We start from the raw sequence: 20,385 nt of genomic DNA, 5'->3' as shown, positions 1-20,385 counted from the left end.
TCGTTTCTTTCCAGTTAACATGGTGCTGGACTCTCATGTTCTCTGTGTGATTTCTGTGTGCATAGGAAATCACAGAGCGCTGGGTTTCGTACAGGTAGGGAACTGATTGTAATGGTAAAAGTTGCATTTTGTGCCATTAGTCCAGGCTAGAATCTCAGGTGTCTTTTTTGATGGGAGCTGGGGCTCCTTTTACAACCACAACCTGCCCAGTGGCCAAACTGAGGGCAGGAGGCGACTCAAGCAGCTCGATAACATTTCATCGTGTTTTGCAGAGAGTATTTTTAATACAAACACCTTACAGTTTTAGAAGAACACAATTTGCCAAAAACAATGGCCTAGGCTTATGAGCAGTTTTCTAATTTCAGAGGACTTCTGATGTGAGGCTAATTGCTGGGCACGAAAATGCGCCATTACTGAATTTGTCATTGATGTCACAGAGATGGAACTGAAATGGCAGAGTTATCAGGACATAGAAGGACACTGTGCAGTGTGATTTTCATTTTATATCGATGCACTGTGTTGGAGGGATTTTGTGCGCTTGAAGGAACACTGCAGTTGCGTAGCCACGTATGCATTTTCTGCTATTGCTGGCATGTACTGTTTGGTGCGAAGAAATGCCCAGTCATAAGATTGTGTGAAACTATTAAAAAATTTGTTGGTACACATGAAAGACGGTGTATAGGAGTCCAAGGCCGGTCACGCTAGTGAAAGTATCTTTAGATTTGTTCAGTAATGTTGGGCTCCCTGCCTCTTGAACATATCAGCCACAAATGTTGGATATGGACAATAGTATGCTTCTTAGCAGACGAGTTGGGACCATAGTTGTCGTGACTATGGTGGGCTAAAATGGCTCTTAGCACTATGGGACTCACCATGCGGTTCTAGGCGCTTCAGTCTGGTACCGCATGACTGCTACGGTCGCAGGTTCGAATCCAGCCTCGGGCATGGATGTGTGTGATGTACTTAGGTTAGTTAGGTTTAAGTAGTTCTAAGTTCTAGGGGACTGATGACCATAGACGTTAAGTCCCATAGTGCTTAGAGCTATTTGAACCACTTTTGAACTATGGGACTTAACATCTGAGGTCATCAGCCCCTAGACCTTAGAACAACTTAAACCTAACCTACCTAAGGACATCACATACATCCATGCCTGAGGCAGGATTCGAACCTGCGACCGTAGCGGTCGCTCAGTTCCAGGCTGTAGCGCCTAGAACCACTCGGCCACACCGACTGGCTGACTATGGTGGGACCCCTTGGCCTCTACCGCCGCCATTCACACGGTGGTGGCATTTTTCAAGGTTGTCGGTGAATAATTATGGAGAACATAATTAGCAGCACCAGTGCGTTAGGGCATTCTCTTCCTCCGTTCTTTGGAAATCAGTCTGAGGTTTTCTACATGACCACTTGCCTTTATACACTCTGTCAGCTTCCCTATAGTAATCGTCAAAGTCGACCATCTCAAGTCGTATAAATTTATGAGCATAGGAAGTGACGTCTGTTGAGTACGGTAGTGTCTGTGTATGTATAGCGTCGCTGGCGTACCTAGTGGCCGGGGTGTCCATCGGCTGGAGCTCGCCGCTGGTGCCGCGGCTGCAGCAGAACACATCGCACATCGTCATCACGGCGGACGATGGCTCGTGGCTGGCGTCGACCGGCGGGCTGGTGGCGGCGCCGCCGTCGCTGCTGGCCGGCGTGCTGGTGGACGTGGTGGGGCGCCGAAGGATGCTGCTCGCCTGCGCCCTGCCCTTCCTCGTCACGGCCGTCTGGCAGCGCTTCGCCTCCTCCTTCTGGGAGCTACTCGCCAGCAACATTCTCTCCAGCATTGCGGTCGGCTTCATCATCCCCGTGAGTACAAAACGCACACTGAACCTGCCGATGTCATCCATTGGATTTGATTAGTGATGTCGTCATAATGGTGGACGTAGACTCCTCACCGAAATCCAACACCGTTAACAAAAATGTCTGAGAATGCCGCGCGCAGGTTTACTGTTTATGGGGGGAGGTCTTAGTGCTTGGTTCCTCCTTGAGCTAGGGACATGAGCTAAAATTTTTCAGTTTAGCCTGGACCGATGGGTTATTTCTTCTTTACTATATCCCTCGCACCCTCACATTGACGAATTAACACAGAAATTGCGTCGCAATGAAATACTCTTGGTTCCATGCCTTCTCTTTCCCAAACGGGGAACGTTTCTACGGCAACGACAGGATATTCTTTTGAGGCCGAGTATCTCCTTTCCGATGGGTTATTTCTTCTTTACTGTATCCCTCGCACTCTCACATAGACGAAGTAACACAGAAATTGCGTCGCAATGAAATACTCTTGGTTCCATGCCTTCTCTTTCCCAAACGGGGAACGTTTCTACGGCAACGACAGGATATTCTTTTGAGGCCGAGTATCTCCTTTCCGATGGGTTATTTCTTCTTTACTGTATCCCTCGCACTCTCACATAGACGAAGTAACACAGAAATTGCGTCGCAATGAAATACTCTTGGTTCCATGCCTTCTCTTTCCCAAACGGGGAACGTTTCTACGGCAACGACAGGATATTCCTTTGAGGCCGAGTATCTCCTTTCCGATGGGTTATTTCTTCTTTACTGTATCCCTAGCACCATCACATTGACGAATTAATACAGAAATTGCGTCGCAATGAAATACTCTTGTTTCCATGCATTCGAACATCTCTCTTATTGTAGGGGTGTTACGGTGCAGTAAGCAAGATCTGAAGACGAACAGGAGCTGGCACCAAGGTAGATTGTGAGAATCGATTAATTCCTTTTCCAGAAGCTCTTAATTGGCTGCAATTACTGCTCAACTAATGGCATCATTTGTATGTGCACTGTTTGGATTTTATGTCAAAATACATGATAAAACACCTTTTTTCTATGAGCTTTTCAAAGCACGCCACTTCTGCACATCTAACTTGTATGAATCGGTTAAAACTTTGCACTAAGATGAAAAAAACTCATAACAATATTTTTTTCCAATAAACGGTAATGCCATACAATACCATATATCCCTCGTTTTTGTGAATTCAAAAAGTTTCACAAGTCCTTCGCTCGAAGACTTGGAGTTGCTATCAGGTCTTCGAGTGAAGCATTTGTGAAACGGTTTGAACCCACGGTTATATGGCACTTAATTTCATTAATATTGCCAATTACTTAACTAGCTGATGTCCCTAGTACATGATAGATAAACAGAGATTTAATTCTTTCTGGATGCTTTCAAGTGGATGTTACATTTTACATGCCGTACAAACAAATGAATATTTCAAATAATACACAGGAGACTACGGATTTGTTTATTTGTCCTTTATAGACATTGTTAAACACTCCAATGTAAACCAAACTAAGGCTAACTCTTGACGGACTGTGTCATGTTTTCCTTATAGAAGCAAGCCCTGGTATAAGTGAGCGAGAACATTGTGACTGAGTAAGATCGGTCTTCTTATGTGTGAATGAAACATCATGTCATTTGCATACATTAAGGTTGTGCAACTGGTACAGCCTAACTGTTGATGGTTAGAAGCAAACTTACTGCAGACGAATTAAGAATCTACTTACGATTTTCACAGACGTCTTATTCCATGTGAAAGTGAAAGAAACAATCGAAGATATCCCAGAGTTTGCTATAGATTCAGTCAACTGCTTACTTCACTTAGACCATCGAGAAAGGCCAGATATTTGATGCAAAGAACGTTGATCAAACCAGTGGCATTTCATGCATACGGGACCCTGGAGTACCTGTGAAAGAGAACTCTAATATTGTTTGTGAATGAAAATTCTTAAAGCGACTGAAGGTCCAGCACAAGGCACAGGCATCGGAAAGCGACTTATATGGTATAACTGCGGACTGGATGAGACATGCAGCAGCTCAATCGCTGGAGTTATGTGAAAAATTTCGAGTGAACACGTCATGTTGTTCGAACTGTTTCCTAATAGTAGTTGTAAGGTCACAAGAAAAATGAGGGCAGTTCTACGACGTTCTGTTACAATCATGCAAACATGACGATTTCCTGCAGAGAGTGGAAGACAATCGTATGACGATGTTGATAGGCGAAGTCTTTTAGAGCGTACTGCAGTATTATTTATTTATTTATTTATTGCTTGTCTAGCCTGACCTGATTGAAGCGTTAAGATCCTTTCTTAAATCGACCATATACAACATATACAAGAAATATTACATTATAATCAAATTATTAATTAATGGCATTAATACAAATATAATAACTGGTGAGAATAATAGTAGCACTAATAACAATGATAACATAATAGATGAATTAAGAATGACATGAATTAGTTATTAAACAATCAACTAAATACTAATAATCTTCATTATTATTAAAAACAAATAATTTGCCATAGTAACAATAAATGTAACAATAATAATAGTAATAAAGTAATGATGATGTTAAGAATGACATAGATTAGTTTAGCACGTTTGAAGCTTTGTTTGGTATTAGAAAAGTGGAAGGGGTAATGAAAGAGGAAAGGACTGAAATGAAAGTAACAATGCCTGAGAAGAAAGACGAGAATTTCAGTCGGGAACTCTGTAGACAAGTGGCGAGCAAAGTGGTGAGGGACGGATGTTTGTCGAGAGTGGGCTGCAAGAAGAAATAGCTACTGTGATATTAGGTGGCCCATTAGCTCTGTTTTGAGGTTTGACAGGATTTTAATTTCTCTAATATTATGAAGAAGATTGTTCCAAATTCGGGTTCCTGAGTCATAAAATAATTTAGCAAACATGGCAGTGTTGTGTAGTGGTACGTAGTGGATTTTGCTTTGTTGAGAAGGAGTATTATTACGGTGAAAAGATGAAACAGAAAAAAAAATCGTTGTTCTGTATCTTACATTTTACACATGTTCATTAGCCGGCTATGAACCTTCAACAACTCGTCCCCAGATTTTTATTTGTTTATGCAGCCTGGCAATATTAGGTTCACCAGGAGTCTCTTGCACCAGGCCAGGTATTCTGCATATTTTACATCAGGTTCATTAGATAAGCATCAATTACATTTAGTTTACAAGATTATAAAACATTTAGTAATTTCTATAGAGCAGAAAGACAGACAAAATAAGGAGAGTTTACATGGTTTACGAGCACGGCAATAGAGAAAATTTACAGAGAGTTAGTTTAAACTATGATGGCAAGCAGTAGTTTGCATGAGAGAAAAGCTTGAGAAAAAAGAGAGGGAGAGAGAGGAACGTCATAAAACACATTACGAAGATAGGGTAAAAGGAAGTGACATGGCTGACAAGGAAATAAAAATAGCAAGCAACGTAATTGCGAGATGATGGGAGCGTTTGGTTTACTGTTTGACAGAGGGGAAACTGACCACACACGTTAATTTTTGGGGGAAACTTTAGCAGCGTAATGGCAGGAATTGTTTCTTCTTATTAGAAGAGACAGTATGCGCTGGATACAGGGTAGCTTGCCCCAAAGATGGACTACAGCCCTAGAGAAAGAGTTTGCGAATGTTTTTATTTTATGCGTGGGCACCCGCTTGTGGCGATAGTATTTTCTACCCAGTTGAGGCGCACATTGAAACTTATATCCATGTTCTTTACCACTCTCTGCACAGTATTCTAATACAGTCGAGAAGACGGGAGGCCACTGTTTGCGGAACTCATAAATTATTGACTTACGATGGGGTAGTGACATTACTCGGAACTCTTCAGAATTCAGATAAGGTCAAAGATTCTGTGGCTACCTTACTATTGAAGAAAGATTGTCGTTCACGTTGAAACGTCCCCTTAGAAAAATTATGAATGACAGTGCTGGGAAACTTCTCCTTATTTGATTTTCAAACAGCTGAGCAAAACTGAACGTACTCAGACATTTCTCTTTTTACTTATTCTAATCATCTCCAAACTGACACACAATATTTTTAGCTGAACCAAATATGACTTTCAATGATTCTTATAAATGAGTGGCCCTGACTAACAATAACCTATACCTTTCATGAATCACTTACTCGAACTACTGCAATACAGTGAGCGCCAATAGCGCCAACTGAATGTAAGATTCTAACTACTGAAGGCGCTAACCACTAATAGCCATAGTTAGCAAATGAAAGATTTTGATAGAGAACCAACAATGTACTTACCTTAATAATGTTCAAAAGTAATCAAGACATCCATATTTACCAATTTCCTTTTTCTGGCGGACACACGTCCAGATCGTCCGCTTATAGTTACTTCTCAAAACTCGGGCATCTCTCTCTTCACATCCACCACTGCTGTCGGCTCACCTCCAACTGCACAAAGCTACGCACTGTTCACATCAAACTGCCAAACACTACACAAGCGAATATTCCAACAATGAGTCCAACCAGCCACAGACTGCACACAGCGCACTCGGCGATTTTCATACAGAGCAGTACGTGGCGTTACCAGCATAAAAACCTGAACAGCCTACTTACACAACACCCACGCTCCCCACAAAAAATTTACAAATTGTTTTGGGGAGTGGACAATGCTGATTTGCTAATTTTTTTATATCAACGCCAATAAATACATCAAATGCACACAATTATTGATACACTTTTGGTCAAAAGCAAAAATTGTCCCCACATTCCATAAAAACAGTCCTGATCATTCATCACGGTAGTACGATGTATGAGCAGTAAAAGAAAATGCCACAGAAGTAGTGGATTTCCATGTAATCTTGAAGAAGTAGTGTTGTTTTTCCAATAGAAAGAGAGTGCTGACTTTTGATATGCAGACACGTAAGGGGCCACAACAGAGCAAACCCACAGAACAGTCAGTCGAAGTTTTGTAAGTATTGGTAGGTAGGTCATCACAGAGCAGACCCACAGTATTTCTTGTTGAGATAGTGATACTGGTGGGCCACCAAAGGTGCAGACCCACTGTAGTCCTTGTAGAGAAAGCCAGCAGCCATCCGCTGCGCCTGTGCGCGTGCACAATCATCATCGAAGAGTCTTGCTGATAATATAGCAAGTCCATGAACCACCATTTGTGCACTCAAGCTTTTTGGAATGTCCTTAGAACCAGCAGTGCTGTTAATCAGTCCCTTGCTGAGTTATCAACAAATGTACGAGCACTAACAGTCCTTTTTTTTATTTTTTATTTTTTTTAACTACTCACACATTGTGCATATACCAACAGAAACATGTGCAGTAAAATGAAACTTAATTTGAAGAACTGCTGTCTATACAACTACAAATTTATGACATGAGAATACAATTACAAAGGTACAAAATACATCATTAAAGAACATAATAATACATGTAACATTTGTAGTAATACTGGCTTTACAAAAGTATAGAAATAAGCATATACATCAGTGTTACAGGAATTATAACGTAAATAAATAAATAAACATTAACTTCACACATGAGTATTAAAACAGAACAGAATAAATAATGTCTAAACATCTTTGCAAAGTAAATAACATTATTAATGAAAATTATATTTGAGGATAACAGTATTCCTCATCATAGTCAATGTAGCTTAGTATTAGAAAATTCTACAACAAAACTCTTATCAGATAAACACATAAAGACAGGAAGAACACAAATTCACAAGGGTACCCAAATACATAGCAGAATAATACAAAAGGACAGGACAGGGTTTGTTTTCAGTGTAACATTTGGTACTGCAGTCCAACCCAAAACTTCATTCCACAGATGTTTCGTCTTATTTCAAGATTTGTTAAAAAAAAAACCTGTCTAAGCATGCTTTCTGTATTTATATGTTCACATATTTCTTACCTCATTATTTATTGTCAATTATCTTACGTCATCATTTCTTTCGAAGATAATCCTACCTAAACCTGTTGTCCCTAAACCCTACTTTTTTGTTCATATCCTCTTTCAAAATAATTATTCTTCATTGTACACTAATTTTTCGGTCAACCCATTTTCTTATAACTTCTCAGTGTATTCTTTCCCTATTCTTCATGGTTAGTTTCTTATATAGTTTCCTCCCTCTTAAGCTAACTTAAGTCTACAGAGCTCAGATACATATACTAGAGAAGGAGATAATGCAGCAGCACAAAACAATTAATGCAAACAGCAATGACAAAAAATGCAAATTGGCAAAGCAAGCAGCAGTATATCTAATTTAGCAAAGCGAATGCAACATTACAACTAACATAAGGCAATGTGTAGCAACAATAAAAATAAATCAGTAGTGAAACTGGCTTAATACAACGTAAAATTCACTCGGACAATGCCTGACAAACAGCAGCAGCAAAAGCAATAACTTATACCTAAACATGAGAAAGCTCAAGCAGAAAAAATGTTACAGTAAAGACAGGAAATGTCTAATACATGTGTCACATCTTAACACTAGAGTGATGCATCAAAATAACTTCCTCTACCAAACAAGCTACAATGTTGAAAAATTTATGTACGCAATTCCTGTTAAGGGGAAATGTCTATTTGTGTGCCCGTTTTTAAGAAAGTAGATCATAAAATTATTATTAAATGCATCTGTAGACAGCAAAAAAACTCCACTAGTGCATCTATTAAATTTTATTTTAACCAATGCTGCAATGCAGGTAGAAACTAGATATTAAACCAAATGAGCAAATATATATGTACAGCATGGCATGAAACTTCATTCACTAGCTACATGGCATTTCATAAGGCAGCAAAAAATTCTCTCAACCAGAAAGACAGCAGTCACTATCAGGTGTGTAGACATAAAATATTTCTGATCATTTCATTAGGCATTTCAGTAAATATCAGAAATTATGGCTCCAAACTGTAATCATATGTCTTCAAGTACGAGCCTGTCATATTGGCGATGCTTTCTACAAAGAAATGTCAATAGCGATGTTAATGACCTCTTTTTTCTGCACCTGTGCTTCTGAAAGGCCCACACCACTGGCTTTTTTTCCAGGCGACTGTCGCGCAGCTGGGTGCCCTCACCATACCGGAATATGTATGATGGCAGTTTCCGCTACAGTGACAGTCTCATACAAAAAATTTCACAGGTTGAATATTTACGTTAGAAGTGTGTAGAAACGAAATCTCCTGAATACCAGTGTCTAAAATTTCTGTCAGCATAGTGGTACTCGCATTCATGCATGCACTTACGTTTCGTAAATCATAAAGTTCAATTCTTGGTTTCCAACATACTTTTTCACAAACCAGAGTCCCTAACCACTACTCATTATTCCTTACCTTATTACACATATACATATTTGTCAACACTTCTTCATTATTTCATCATAATAAATACATATCATAATCAAATTCTCATATAGCATTATCTTATTGATCATAAACATACCTCAGCAGCATAATACAAATTGTCGTCGTAATAATATCATAACACCTCAGTCAAATCTCAAAAACATCCTAGCTTTCTTCAATAATCTCAAAACCTTTAAAAAATGCTCTCTGCTCGTTTCAATAATGTCATCTACCTCAAACACACTTAAAAAATGATGATCCCTTACCAAATACATCAATCAAAGCTCTCATAGTATCACAATGGTTCCAAAACAATATGAGCAGTTCACAAAGTACAGACACAATACAATTTCATAATTGTGAAGTTATCTAACTGTGTAATTGTGTAAACATGTGTCATTGACATAGTTAAAAAAATTTTTGTTTCTCTGTAAAATGATCAGATAGCTGTGTAATTCATTCTTAGAGAAATACCGACGTGTAAAGTTGTATAAGCAAATACCATATTAGCTAGGGCACGCTTAGTACACCAAGTAAATGTGTACCCCCTGAGGATGAATGTAATTATACCCTCAGTTGTTACATATTACAGCAATGGAATGAAATATATCCCCAAAAACCGTCTTTGCATCTTTGTAATTCAAAAATCTTTGAAAAAAATGTTTTAAGTACAAAATTTAATCACTCAAATGCGCGCCCTGTAGCGCTAAACTGCGCGTCTTGCTGTAAGATAATTTCTGTCATTATTTAACGGTAAAAACGTGCCAACTATCGTACTTGTCGTCGTCCATAAACAAAGTTCTGCAAATGTCAATGTACTTACCTTGTCACAAACAAAAGTTAAAAACTAAGTGTATAGATATCGTAGTTATTACATACATTACCATGACCAAGAAAGTACTGTGCTGTGACGAATTCTTGTGTTTCGAAAAAGGCTGTCTCATTGTAGCTATACCACAAAAGTTACTACTAAAACACGTTTTACTTCCCAGAATAATATAGAAAAAGTGTGCAGATAAAAAACAGATACAGCGCAAAAACAATAATATTAATCGTCTCACTCATTAATAGTGTCAAATAAACCAAATACTAAGTCATCTGTAATGTCACAGAAAGTACTGTAAACAAAGAATGTCTTTTCAACAAAAATGTTGCATTAAAGTTTCGTTAGCAGTATATGTTCTAAGTATGTAAGCCGTATAGTTGTTACGTAATCGTGTAACTAACAAGCAAGAATGTACACACAATAACACTGTGTCGTCTGTCCACTATAACAATGCATTCATAATTACTGTCTAACTAAGTTCCCTAGGTTCTTGACTGGATAGTTAATAGTTCACGTCGCGGCCACCGGAGGTTCATGGCGATATCTCCGGCTGACGACGTGTATAGAACTTGTATTGTGAATTTAATTACGTAGCTACTTGCTATGAGAGCAATGGACGGTACCTGCTTCAGTGTGGAGAATAAAGATAAGTTATCTTTCTCATCGCTGGCGCCTTACTTTGAGACTAATCTTTTCTCAGCCATCAGATCTTGCGTCACACCCCGATCACGTTCTGCTGCCAATTCCAACTTATATTTGCAACTCCAGGCAGACACAAAAATTCTTATATATTTTCTTATATTTTTCTCATGTTTATTCTTCAGGAAGATTTGGTGCATTCCTGTGGATGATACTGATCGTAGAAACATTCGAAACATACAAACTCCGGAAACCACAAAGCATTGCGTGAAGGTAGGTTTGCCACGGTGACATTTCTTTGTATGAATCTCACTCGGGAGAAAAACGCCACTAACACTGCTTAAGATTTCACTCGTACCCAGTAATTTTGCGGCAAACCACGCATAACAGATCACTTCATCGAAAACTGGCGCTTGCAATTTATTTTGGATCAAGTTAAATTATAGGTATTCAGGTAAACACAGTTCTGGCTGTACGCTGCAGAGCAGGCTCATTATGCGCAGACCGCTGCCACAGGTGTCGCCCACGTGGCGAGACGACAGCGGTACTTTCGACGATGTCTAGGGTCTCACAAAGATCGTGCCTTCAGTAGTGTGGATATAACCGTGAGCCTCAAATCGCTAGCTAGCATGGATAACAAATACCTCCCACCTTAAACCAAACTGTTAATCGCTCAGATCGAATCTAGACGGCCGACGAGGAGAAAAAGCTCCCAAAGACCAGCTCAGGAGCTTAATCCGAAACCCCTTCATCCAATGCCTCTAACTCCCACGCGATATATTAATCATTGTATGCATACGCATAGGAAAAGGAACGATTTTTAAATGCATGAAAACATGAGAAAATGATATGTAATATGTTTAGTCTGCTCTAAAACGCCTTACACTGCTACGTATAATTATTTCTAAACATTCCTGTAGTGCCCAGTAAGCTATATAAATTACATAATGTTGGTCATTAAAAGTGTAAGACTAAGAACGATAGCAGTTAACGAAATTTTACTTATTGTCTGTACACAGTACAGAAGAAACAAGACATGATTTAGTTCTAAGTGATATGGAGATATGCACTATGCCAAATTTAGTACACAGAAATGCCAGCCCTGACAGTAACAGCGGTTTTAATGCTGATGAACGTCAAGTCCTTGGATGAAACATACAGGTATGTCATTCTATGTTGGTTGGACTCATTGTCAAGTCTGATGGCAAGTAATGGGTTGCCAACCCTCGCCAACCCATGACGGGATGTTTTCCGTGGCTGAGAGATTTTGAGAACGTGTTCACCAAAGTGATAGTCGAACACCCTCTGTTCGAGGTAAGTCAAGACGACCTTCCGTTGTCCTCCCGAATGTTAGGCTCAACACAGGGTACACTCACCAGCCACGTCACAAACGAAACGCCTAGTATACAAATTACGATGTGCCGAAATCACGTGATGGTGTGAAATAAGTAAATGTGATCTTAATATAATCAAGGCGGAAAATGGAACCCTCTCTTAATACATTCGTCGCTGCAGCACTTGATATGAAAAAAAAGAAAACTTTACCCATTAGCTCGTGTTGTGTACTATAGCTCTAGGTGCTGCAACACTATGACACTGATGAGTGGAATATGGGAATGTTCATTCTCCAAGGATCCCGTGAACCTCGATATACAGGGTGATCAAAAAGTCTGTATAAATTTGAAAACTGAATAACTCACAGAATAATGTAGATAGAGAGGTACAAATTGGCAGACATGCTTGGAATGACATGGGGTTTCATTAGAACCAAAAAAATACAACACTTCAAAAAACGTGCGACAGATGGCGCTTCATCTGTTCAGAATAGCAATAATTAGCATAACAAAGTAAGACAAAGCACAGATGATGTTCTTTACATGAAATGCTCAATATGTCCACCAACATTCCTCAGCAATAGCTGTAGTCGAGGAATAATGTTGTGAACAGCATTGTAAAGCATGTCCAGAGTAATGGTGAGGCATTTGCGTCGGATGTTGTCTTTCAGCATCCCTAGAGATGTCGGTCGATCACGATACACTTGCGACTTCAGGTAACGCCAAAGCCAATAAAGGTCTGGGGACCTGAGAGGCCAAGAATGACGAAAGTGGCGGCTGAGCACATGATCATCACCAAATGACGCGCGCAAGAGATCTTTCACGCGTCTAGCAATATGGGGTGGAGCGCCATCCTGCATAAACATCGTACGTTCCAGCAGGTACTTATCAGCCAGGTTGGGGATGATGGGATTCTGTAACATATGGGCGAACCTCTCACCCGTCACAGTAGCAGTTACAAAACCAGAATCACGCATTTCCTCGAAGAAAAAAGGCCCGAAAACGGTAGATATGCTAAATCCAACCCATACCGTGACTTTCTCGTCGTACAATGGACTTTCCACGACAGTTCTAGGATTTTCGGTAGCCGGAGTTCTGTAGTTGTCGGCGTTGACAGACCCTCGGAGCGTGAAATCAGCTTCGTCGGTCCACAACACTTATTCCGCCGTCTTTTGAAGCGCCCACACCGCAAATGTCCTCCGTTTCACTAAATCGCCAGGTTACAGTTCATGATGCCGATGGATTTTGTACGGATAGCATCGGAGGGTGCGCCTCAGTGCCAACCAAACAGTAGTGTAGGGAATGCCGGTGCGACGTGCGACTGCACGAGGGCTGACTTCCCCGTGCATAGACGAACCCGCTACAGTCTCCATTTCTTCCTGAACTGTCTCAGCAGCATTACGCCTTGTGCTCAATCGGCCAATACGGGGTCTATCGTCTAAACAACCCGTGGCTTCGAACTTCGAAATCATTCTCGCCACAGCTGCATTTGTCAACGGACCTTTATCCGTTCGAATCCCCTTCCTACAGCGATAGGATCGTAACTCTGATCTAGCACATTACCCATTCTGATAATACAGCTTCACTAAAAGCGCCTTTTCCGGTAACGTCAACATGCTGCGACTGCTGGCGCATCTGATTCTCTCTGTCATTACAGCTCCTTTTATACACGATTGTCATGCACAGTCACTGACGTTTTGCTGTCCACTGCCATCTGTCGGACATTTTGTGAACTTTGTATTTTTTTGGTTCTAATAAAACCACATGTCATTCCTAGCACGAGTGTCAATTTTTACCTCTCTATCTACATTATTCCGTGGTTTATTAATTTTTCAAATTTATACTGACTCTTTGATCACCCCGTATCTTTCCAGATGCCATACGCAGAACTGAGACTCATCCGGAAACATGACGTGGTACCATTGCTATGTCTCGTGGTGTTAAAAGCACCATTGTCTGCTGCTATGTTGAGGGAAGCCGCAACATTGGTCGCCATAATGACAAGGGGGCATCCAGTCTGTCCGTGTGTATGTTTCTTGCTGCAGACAAACCCAGTTCCTGATTCAAGGTACGCGACGTGGCTCTACGATCCTGCAGGCTCGAGCGAACAATGTATCTGTCCTCTCATGCACGAGTCGCGCAGGGCAAATAAAATCCTTCTTGACATTGAGTATGGCCCAACTGAACTCATCGATTCCTTATTAGCATGACAGCTGTGAACTCCAGATCAACACCAACAACGCCATCACAGTACCATAAACGGCAGTCTCGATAGATCAGAATCCTGTCGTCACTTTCCGACACTTGCAAGTAGGCATTTCGCATAACACGATTTTTTCACAAACAGGCAACATGAAAATGCGATCCAAGAACCGGATACCTGTTGTGTAATCTTTCCTTACAAAGTAGAATAGCATTCGTCCCATTGTGTTCTGTTGCGCTTAAATGCTAATCATTCTTGTATCCAAACATATAGTATACATCAGTTTAACATTAGCTGCACGCAACCTTCATTGTGTTGGAACTTTCATCACCAGCAGTGAACTTGATTAAAACTGAATTTTCACATCGTGGAGGCTGTCACTAATCATTATGATTACAATCGCTGATAATGACGCTTAGAAATATTATCATACAGCAAAACAATGTATTTGGCATAGCAGGGTAAAAGTTAGGATACCTTCCCTGGTAATGCAAGAATGGAAGAGTGATGAGCGACCACCTGTTCCAAGGCATTGAACCATTTGCTTACAGTGCAGCAAAACGACCTCAAATGGACAGAGATCTGTTATTGTGATGACCACGCACTTTGATGTAAGAAGACTTATTCAGACTCCAAGAACACATTCAAGAAGCAGACAAAGTGGAAGGAGCTAACCAGTACCTCTGAAGAGTGCAGTTGGGCAACTTTAGAGCTACGTTTATTCAGGAATTGACTAAACAGCAGCAGAACGAGTGAAGTCATCAACAGTCAGACGTTGTCTGACTGTGACGACTTGCTGCCTTTTCCATGGTTGGGGTGCTGCTGTGGAGGGATACTGACCAGCTCACTCTCATAAATATTTCCCCAAACCAGAAACTCAATCTCAGATGCTCTCAAAGAGCACAGCCTACCAACGTCCAGCAAGGAGGAGGAGACTGTGACAGCCTACTGACATCTGACAGTCTGCAAGCTTCTTGTGCTGACTCTGATGCGGCGTACTTACGAGAACACCTCTGTTCCGCAACCTGATTGGCCAGAAATTTTGATCAGTGGAAATCGAGTCGAAATAAGCGAACACATCTTGGTTTATCTGCAGGTACTCGACCACTTCTGCGAAAGCGTCGGTCAATGTTTTCAAGGGACTTTATGTGTCTTTTACCGCATGGTAGTTAGAGACGAAATGGTGGCTAGTGTTGCAGTTTTCATTTTTACACCTGGTGTTCGGAAACTCATTTTTTTTCTTTTCTTATCATATATCTACCTATGTCCGTGGAAGGTTACCATACGACTGTTTCTTATGAACATAGAGAATGCAAGGACGTTATACTTTATTGTAATGTTTATAAAAGGATTTCAAAATAAATGTCGTACATTTGTTTTATAACATGTGTGTGTATGTTACTTTCAGGGGTTACAATGTTCTTAAATTCTCATATTCTTATATTTCATTTTAATATGAATTGTCTTATTAATTCTTAGGTTTTATTCAAAATGGTTCAAATGGCTCTGAGCACTATGGGACTTAACATCTGAGGTCATCTGTTCCCTAGAACTTAGAACGACTTAAACCTAACTAATCTAAGAACAACACACATATACATGCCCGAGGCAGGATTCGAACCTGGTACCGTAGCGATCACGCGGTTCCAGACTGAAGCGCCTAGCTTTTATTCTTATGTTTATTATTCAAGGTGTGCATTTCCTTGGATGATACCGATCATATAAACATTCGAAACATACAAATTCCGAATACAACGAGCATTGCCCGAAGGCAGGTTTCCCACGGCGACGTTTATTTGTATGAATCTCACTCGGGGAGGAAACTTCGTTACCATTGTCGAATATTTCACGCGTTGGCAATAATTTCGCGGCAAACCACGCATAGTGGAGCACTTTACCAATAACTGGCACTTGCAATTGATTGCAAATCAAAATACACTACAGGAATTTCACCGTAAGCAATGTCAAATAATTTTCTCATTTATTTATTTATTTTTCAATTCATTCACCTGATGTATAATTAGCAGATGAATAAGGACAACGTTATTTTAATATACAATGGAAAACATTCGTGTAGTAATGGTCTATGACATAGGTAGATAAATGAAAAAAAGTCAAATGAATAAACGAGTGTTGAACACGGGGCATAAAAGTATCACGCCTCAGCGCTAGCCTTGTGTTATCACGTCGCTCGGCACATTTACTCGCTGAAAGGCAACTACATTTTCTCAGAAACCGTGGAGTATCTACGAATAAGGTGAGATATATTCGCTTATTTTGACCGCTATTACACTGAGAGAAATTTCTGGGTAATCGGCTATTATGGCACTTGCAGTGTTCCCCCCCATCCCCCCCCCCCCCGTAGTGCCTTTAGTGCCTTTTGTCGAGTGGGCCTCCTGCTGGCTTTGTGCTACCACACTGGGCGACCTGCCTTCCTACAGCCAGCTTCTGTTCCCCTGGGCAGACACCGGTGCTGGCGGCTAGAGCGACCTAGTGCGTCCCAGTGAGCACCGTGAAGCTATACGATGTCGCCGCTAAGCAGTGCAGCTGACGTGCCGTTGGGGAACGCCCTGCCTCCTCAGCGGTCATGCCCCGCCTCTGATGTCAACCACCGCCGCAACGCTGGCCACACGCTAACGACAGCACACCCCGGTGGGCGCCTGCTGCGCATGACCTGCAAGCGCGGTTGTCTGGAGCGACGCCCCAACTACTGTTACACTCCCTGTAATGAATGTTTATATTGACAGTATCGTCATGGGCTCTGAGGGCTGAGATACACGTCAGAGTTTCTCGCTCCCAAAGAGTTTCATACTCCCACAAAATACTCGCCGACTTGTTTACACTAGGAGATAATTTTTGCTTCCGTCTGGGATTAGCCGAGCGGTCTAGGGCGCTGCAGTCACGGAGGAGGTTCGAATCCTCCCTCGGGCATGGGTGTTTGTGTTTGTCCTTAGGATAATTTAAGTTTAGTAGTGTTTAAGCTTAGGGACTGATGTCCTTAGCAGTTAAGTACCATGGGATTTCACACACACAATTTTTGCTGATAGATAGTGTCTGAGAGATATTTATCAGTAATTTCTGTAAGTGTTTTGCGAGAGCAGTTGTCGAAATCGTTTGCACACGGCTGCAGGAAAGTGTCTGTCAGAACTAAGAGATCACGTCCCGCGAGGTTTTACTGTCGTATTTCTGTGCGTGAAGGTAGATGTGGTGATGGAAGAACGTCGTGCTGAAGGGGCACTTTCAATAACTTCAGTGGTAAAGAAAAATAGAAACGACGGTGTTTGTGTTGGATAAGAGAGCGGGTGAGATACCGGGATGATATTGGATCGTGAAACAAATCCATTGTAGAACTCGTAATAGAAAATCCGAGACAATATCAAAATTTTACGAGTATGACAGCGATAGAGATGGATGAAATACTCTTTATAATTACACGCAAAACTGCCAGTCCACATAGTACTATGCATAATTCAATTAGTGTTACAGACAAACTGCTTGTGTCAATAAAATTTCTAGCGTCAGCTACGTTTATTCTCCTTAACATTCAGTAAAGTAATAACTGCGATGCAGTAACATTACATCAATTTCATCTCGATACCCACAGACGTTCAAAAGCCAATTACGCCATCTATCTGATAAATGAAGCATTTACGGACGTACATTTATTTTAACATTTTTACTTGTATTGACTTACGGAACAGCTCGTAAATTCCTGAAGGTCTGTTCTTCAACACCTAATGTAATAACTTAATCAACAAATAACACGTCACATAAATTTATAGATACATTTATAATACTTGAAGTTAAATGGAAGTTTTCCGCGTTTCAATACGATTATTTTGAAGTATAACTTCACTTGTTTCTCTGTGTTAATTAATGTGTGCTATAAAAATTCTTCGTCTGATGTCTTGAATTGTGAATATTTTGGTGAATTTTTCTGTCCAGGTGCTGAAATATGACACCATTTCAGCCAATAAACTTTGTTCCATCTTTCAGTTCCTGTAGTCCTGTAACTGTGCACTCCATAACTCTGGCCTTTCCTCCTACAAACTAATGAAATGCACAGCTTCATCTTCAGTCGACTTCTGGCAGCTTTCTTCACTGCCTTTTAGACCGATATATCGCTGACATTCACTCATTTCATATCCTTCGTTTACTAACCATTTTTTCCTTCTTTTTGTCCATACTACCACCTGTCAAAATGCGGAAAGCAAATAGCTTGCCGTAGAAGAGATTTGTTTCAAAGTACATAAGATGAAGGAGTGGTCCTAGTTCTTTACGCGTCCATTTTCGATCGCAATCTTTGTATAGTTTTTTGCTTCGAATGACAGTCCCTGTCATATCACTGAAAAGTGAGTATTCGTCCTGGGACACTCTGTATATGACAGTGTATCAGTGATACAAGCCATAGCGTTCGAGGCAAATTTTTGTTCTTCTTGTCGTTGTAGTTTTATTCGTTTTTTTGTGCTTGGGCACATTTAGTTACAGAGCTTTGAATACGAGTAAGTACATACAAATACTGATACCGCTGCAAAATATGTTCTAAAACGTATCAGCACCATATGACAACTACAAATATTTTCTCAAGCAGCGACTGCAACACTATACAAAAAGAGTCTGGTATATTATGGTACAGTGATCATTAAAATTCTAAATGTTCAAATAAACTACGAAATGAAGAGTTACTGTAATGATCGTGAAATGACAGAAGTACAAACGAAGTTCTTACTAGAATAATTACTGGAAGAAAGACGCAGTTATGATGCCTGCTGAGCCGTAGAGACCAGTTAATTACGTTCTGGGAGTAGCATTACTGAGCAAAAATTAAAAAATCAGATTATGAAAATCAGATTCTGGAGGCTGTAGGGAGTAGCAAGATTAGCACCAACGGATTGGGTAGTGTCTTGAAAATAAGTTTTAAGATGAGATGTGACAGAGGCCAAAACAGGGTAATGGAGTGCACTCGTTGTGGATAACTCTGTGGACATTAGATTAGAAAACGAGACACCAAAAGTAGCTGAGTACTATTATCTGGACAGCAAAAGCTGAGGGAGGCAAAGAGAAGACGATATAACGTTTAGGCTGGCATTATCCAAAAAGTTTTTCTTGAAAAGGTAACTATTTTAACATCTAACACAGTTTTGAAGGTTACGAAATCTTTTCTGAAAGTATTAGTTCAGAACGTAATCTTTAAAAGAAACCGATGGAGGGGGAAAAAAAAGAAATAGATCTTTCAAAAATGTGGTACTACAGAACAATACTTACTGTTAGAAAGGTTCACTGAATAACAAATGAAAAAGTACTGAATCAAATCGGGGAGAAAATACATTAATAGCGCAAATTGACAAAAAATAGAGACAGGCTGGTAGGACATGTCTTGAAGGATCAAGCAATAGTTAATTCTGTAATAAAGGGAACTGTGGAGAGTTGTAGATGGTGTAGACAGGATTACAGTAAAGAGGGCCAAGTGGATGTCGTGGGCAGCAGAGAGAGATGAAAAGGTTTGTACGGGATTGACTAAGGAACACAAATGTATGAGTCCCGTCGTCTAAGTGAAAAACACAATAGCAAAACAGCAAATCAAAGCCCCAGTCTGGTGAAGACCGCTGAGTCGCACTCTTCCAATCATGTCATGTGAATGCGGTTTCGAGGGACGTATGAAACGACCAGTCAAGTTCAGTTTTGGTCATTTTGGAAGAGAAGTATTACACAAAAGCAGCGGAACTATGGGCAGCAGTGAACTCGTACTACGAGGAATGCTGTGAGTTCCAGCTGAAAGCCTTCATGCTGACGCCCCCTGCTGCAAGTTGCAATGGCACAATCAACACAGAGATGAAGACAGAGAAAAAATATTTCTTTCCTTCTGAAAAATCAGTGATTACAGACGGAACAATGAGTACCTCCGGGGTCATGTTCAGTCAGGTCTGACTATAAGACCTCGTAATGAGATGGTTGTACAAATTCTAAGGCATAAGCTTCATTTGTTTCTTAAGGATTGGAGTGGCATTCGTGAGGGTGCGTAACCTATGCACTTAATGACACGATCTTACATTCAGGCTCCGTAACAGGTCAAAACAGGAGCAGTAAAATATCATTGTCTCTTATGAAGTTATGTCAACATCCGAGCGTGAAATTTCAACCATTGGTCACAAGTTTTTGGCACCAGCACATCCTTAATAACCTAATGATACTGAGTTTGGTTCATTCGCAGAAGCCGGTAGG

General features: G+C 40.6%; 1 protein-coding gene across 1 annotated transcript in view; it reads left to right on the top strand.

Annotated features, from left to right (window-relative positions):
* Positions 1-1,240: 1,240 nt before the first annotated feature.
* Positions 1,241-20,385, top strand: part of LOC126188535 (facilitated trehalose transporter Tret1-2 homolog) — a 140,552-nt gene continuing 121,407 nt past the window's right edge. The window contains exons 1-2 of the mRNA XM_049930136.1: positions 1,241-1,298; positions 1,529-1,845. Of these exons, the coding sequence (XP_049786093.1) occupies positions 1,241-1,298; positions 1,529-1,845 (375 nt within the window). The remainder of the gene's footprint in view (positions 1,299-1,528; positions 1,846-20,385) is intronic.

The sequence above is a fragment of the Schistocerca cancellata genome, chromosome 5, assembly GCF_023864275.1.
Source record: "Schistocerca cancellata isolate TAMUIC-IGC-003103 chromosome 5, iqSchCanc2.1, whole genome shotgun sequence".
Taxonomy (NCBI): domain Eukaryota; kingdom Metazoa; phylum Arthropoda; class Insecta; order Orthoptera; family Acrididae; genus Schistocerca; species Schistocerca cancellata.
This window is presented reverse-complemented; position numbering and strand designations above follow the sequence as displayed.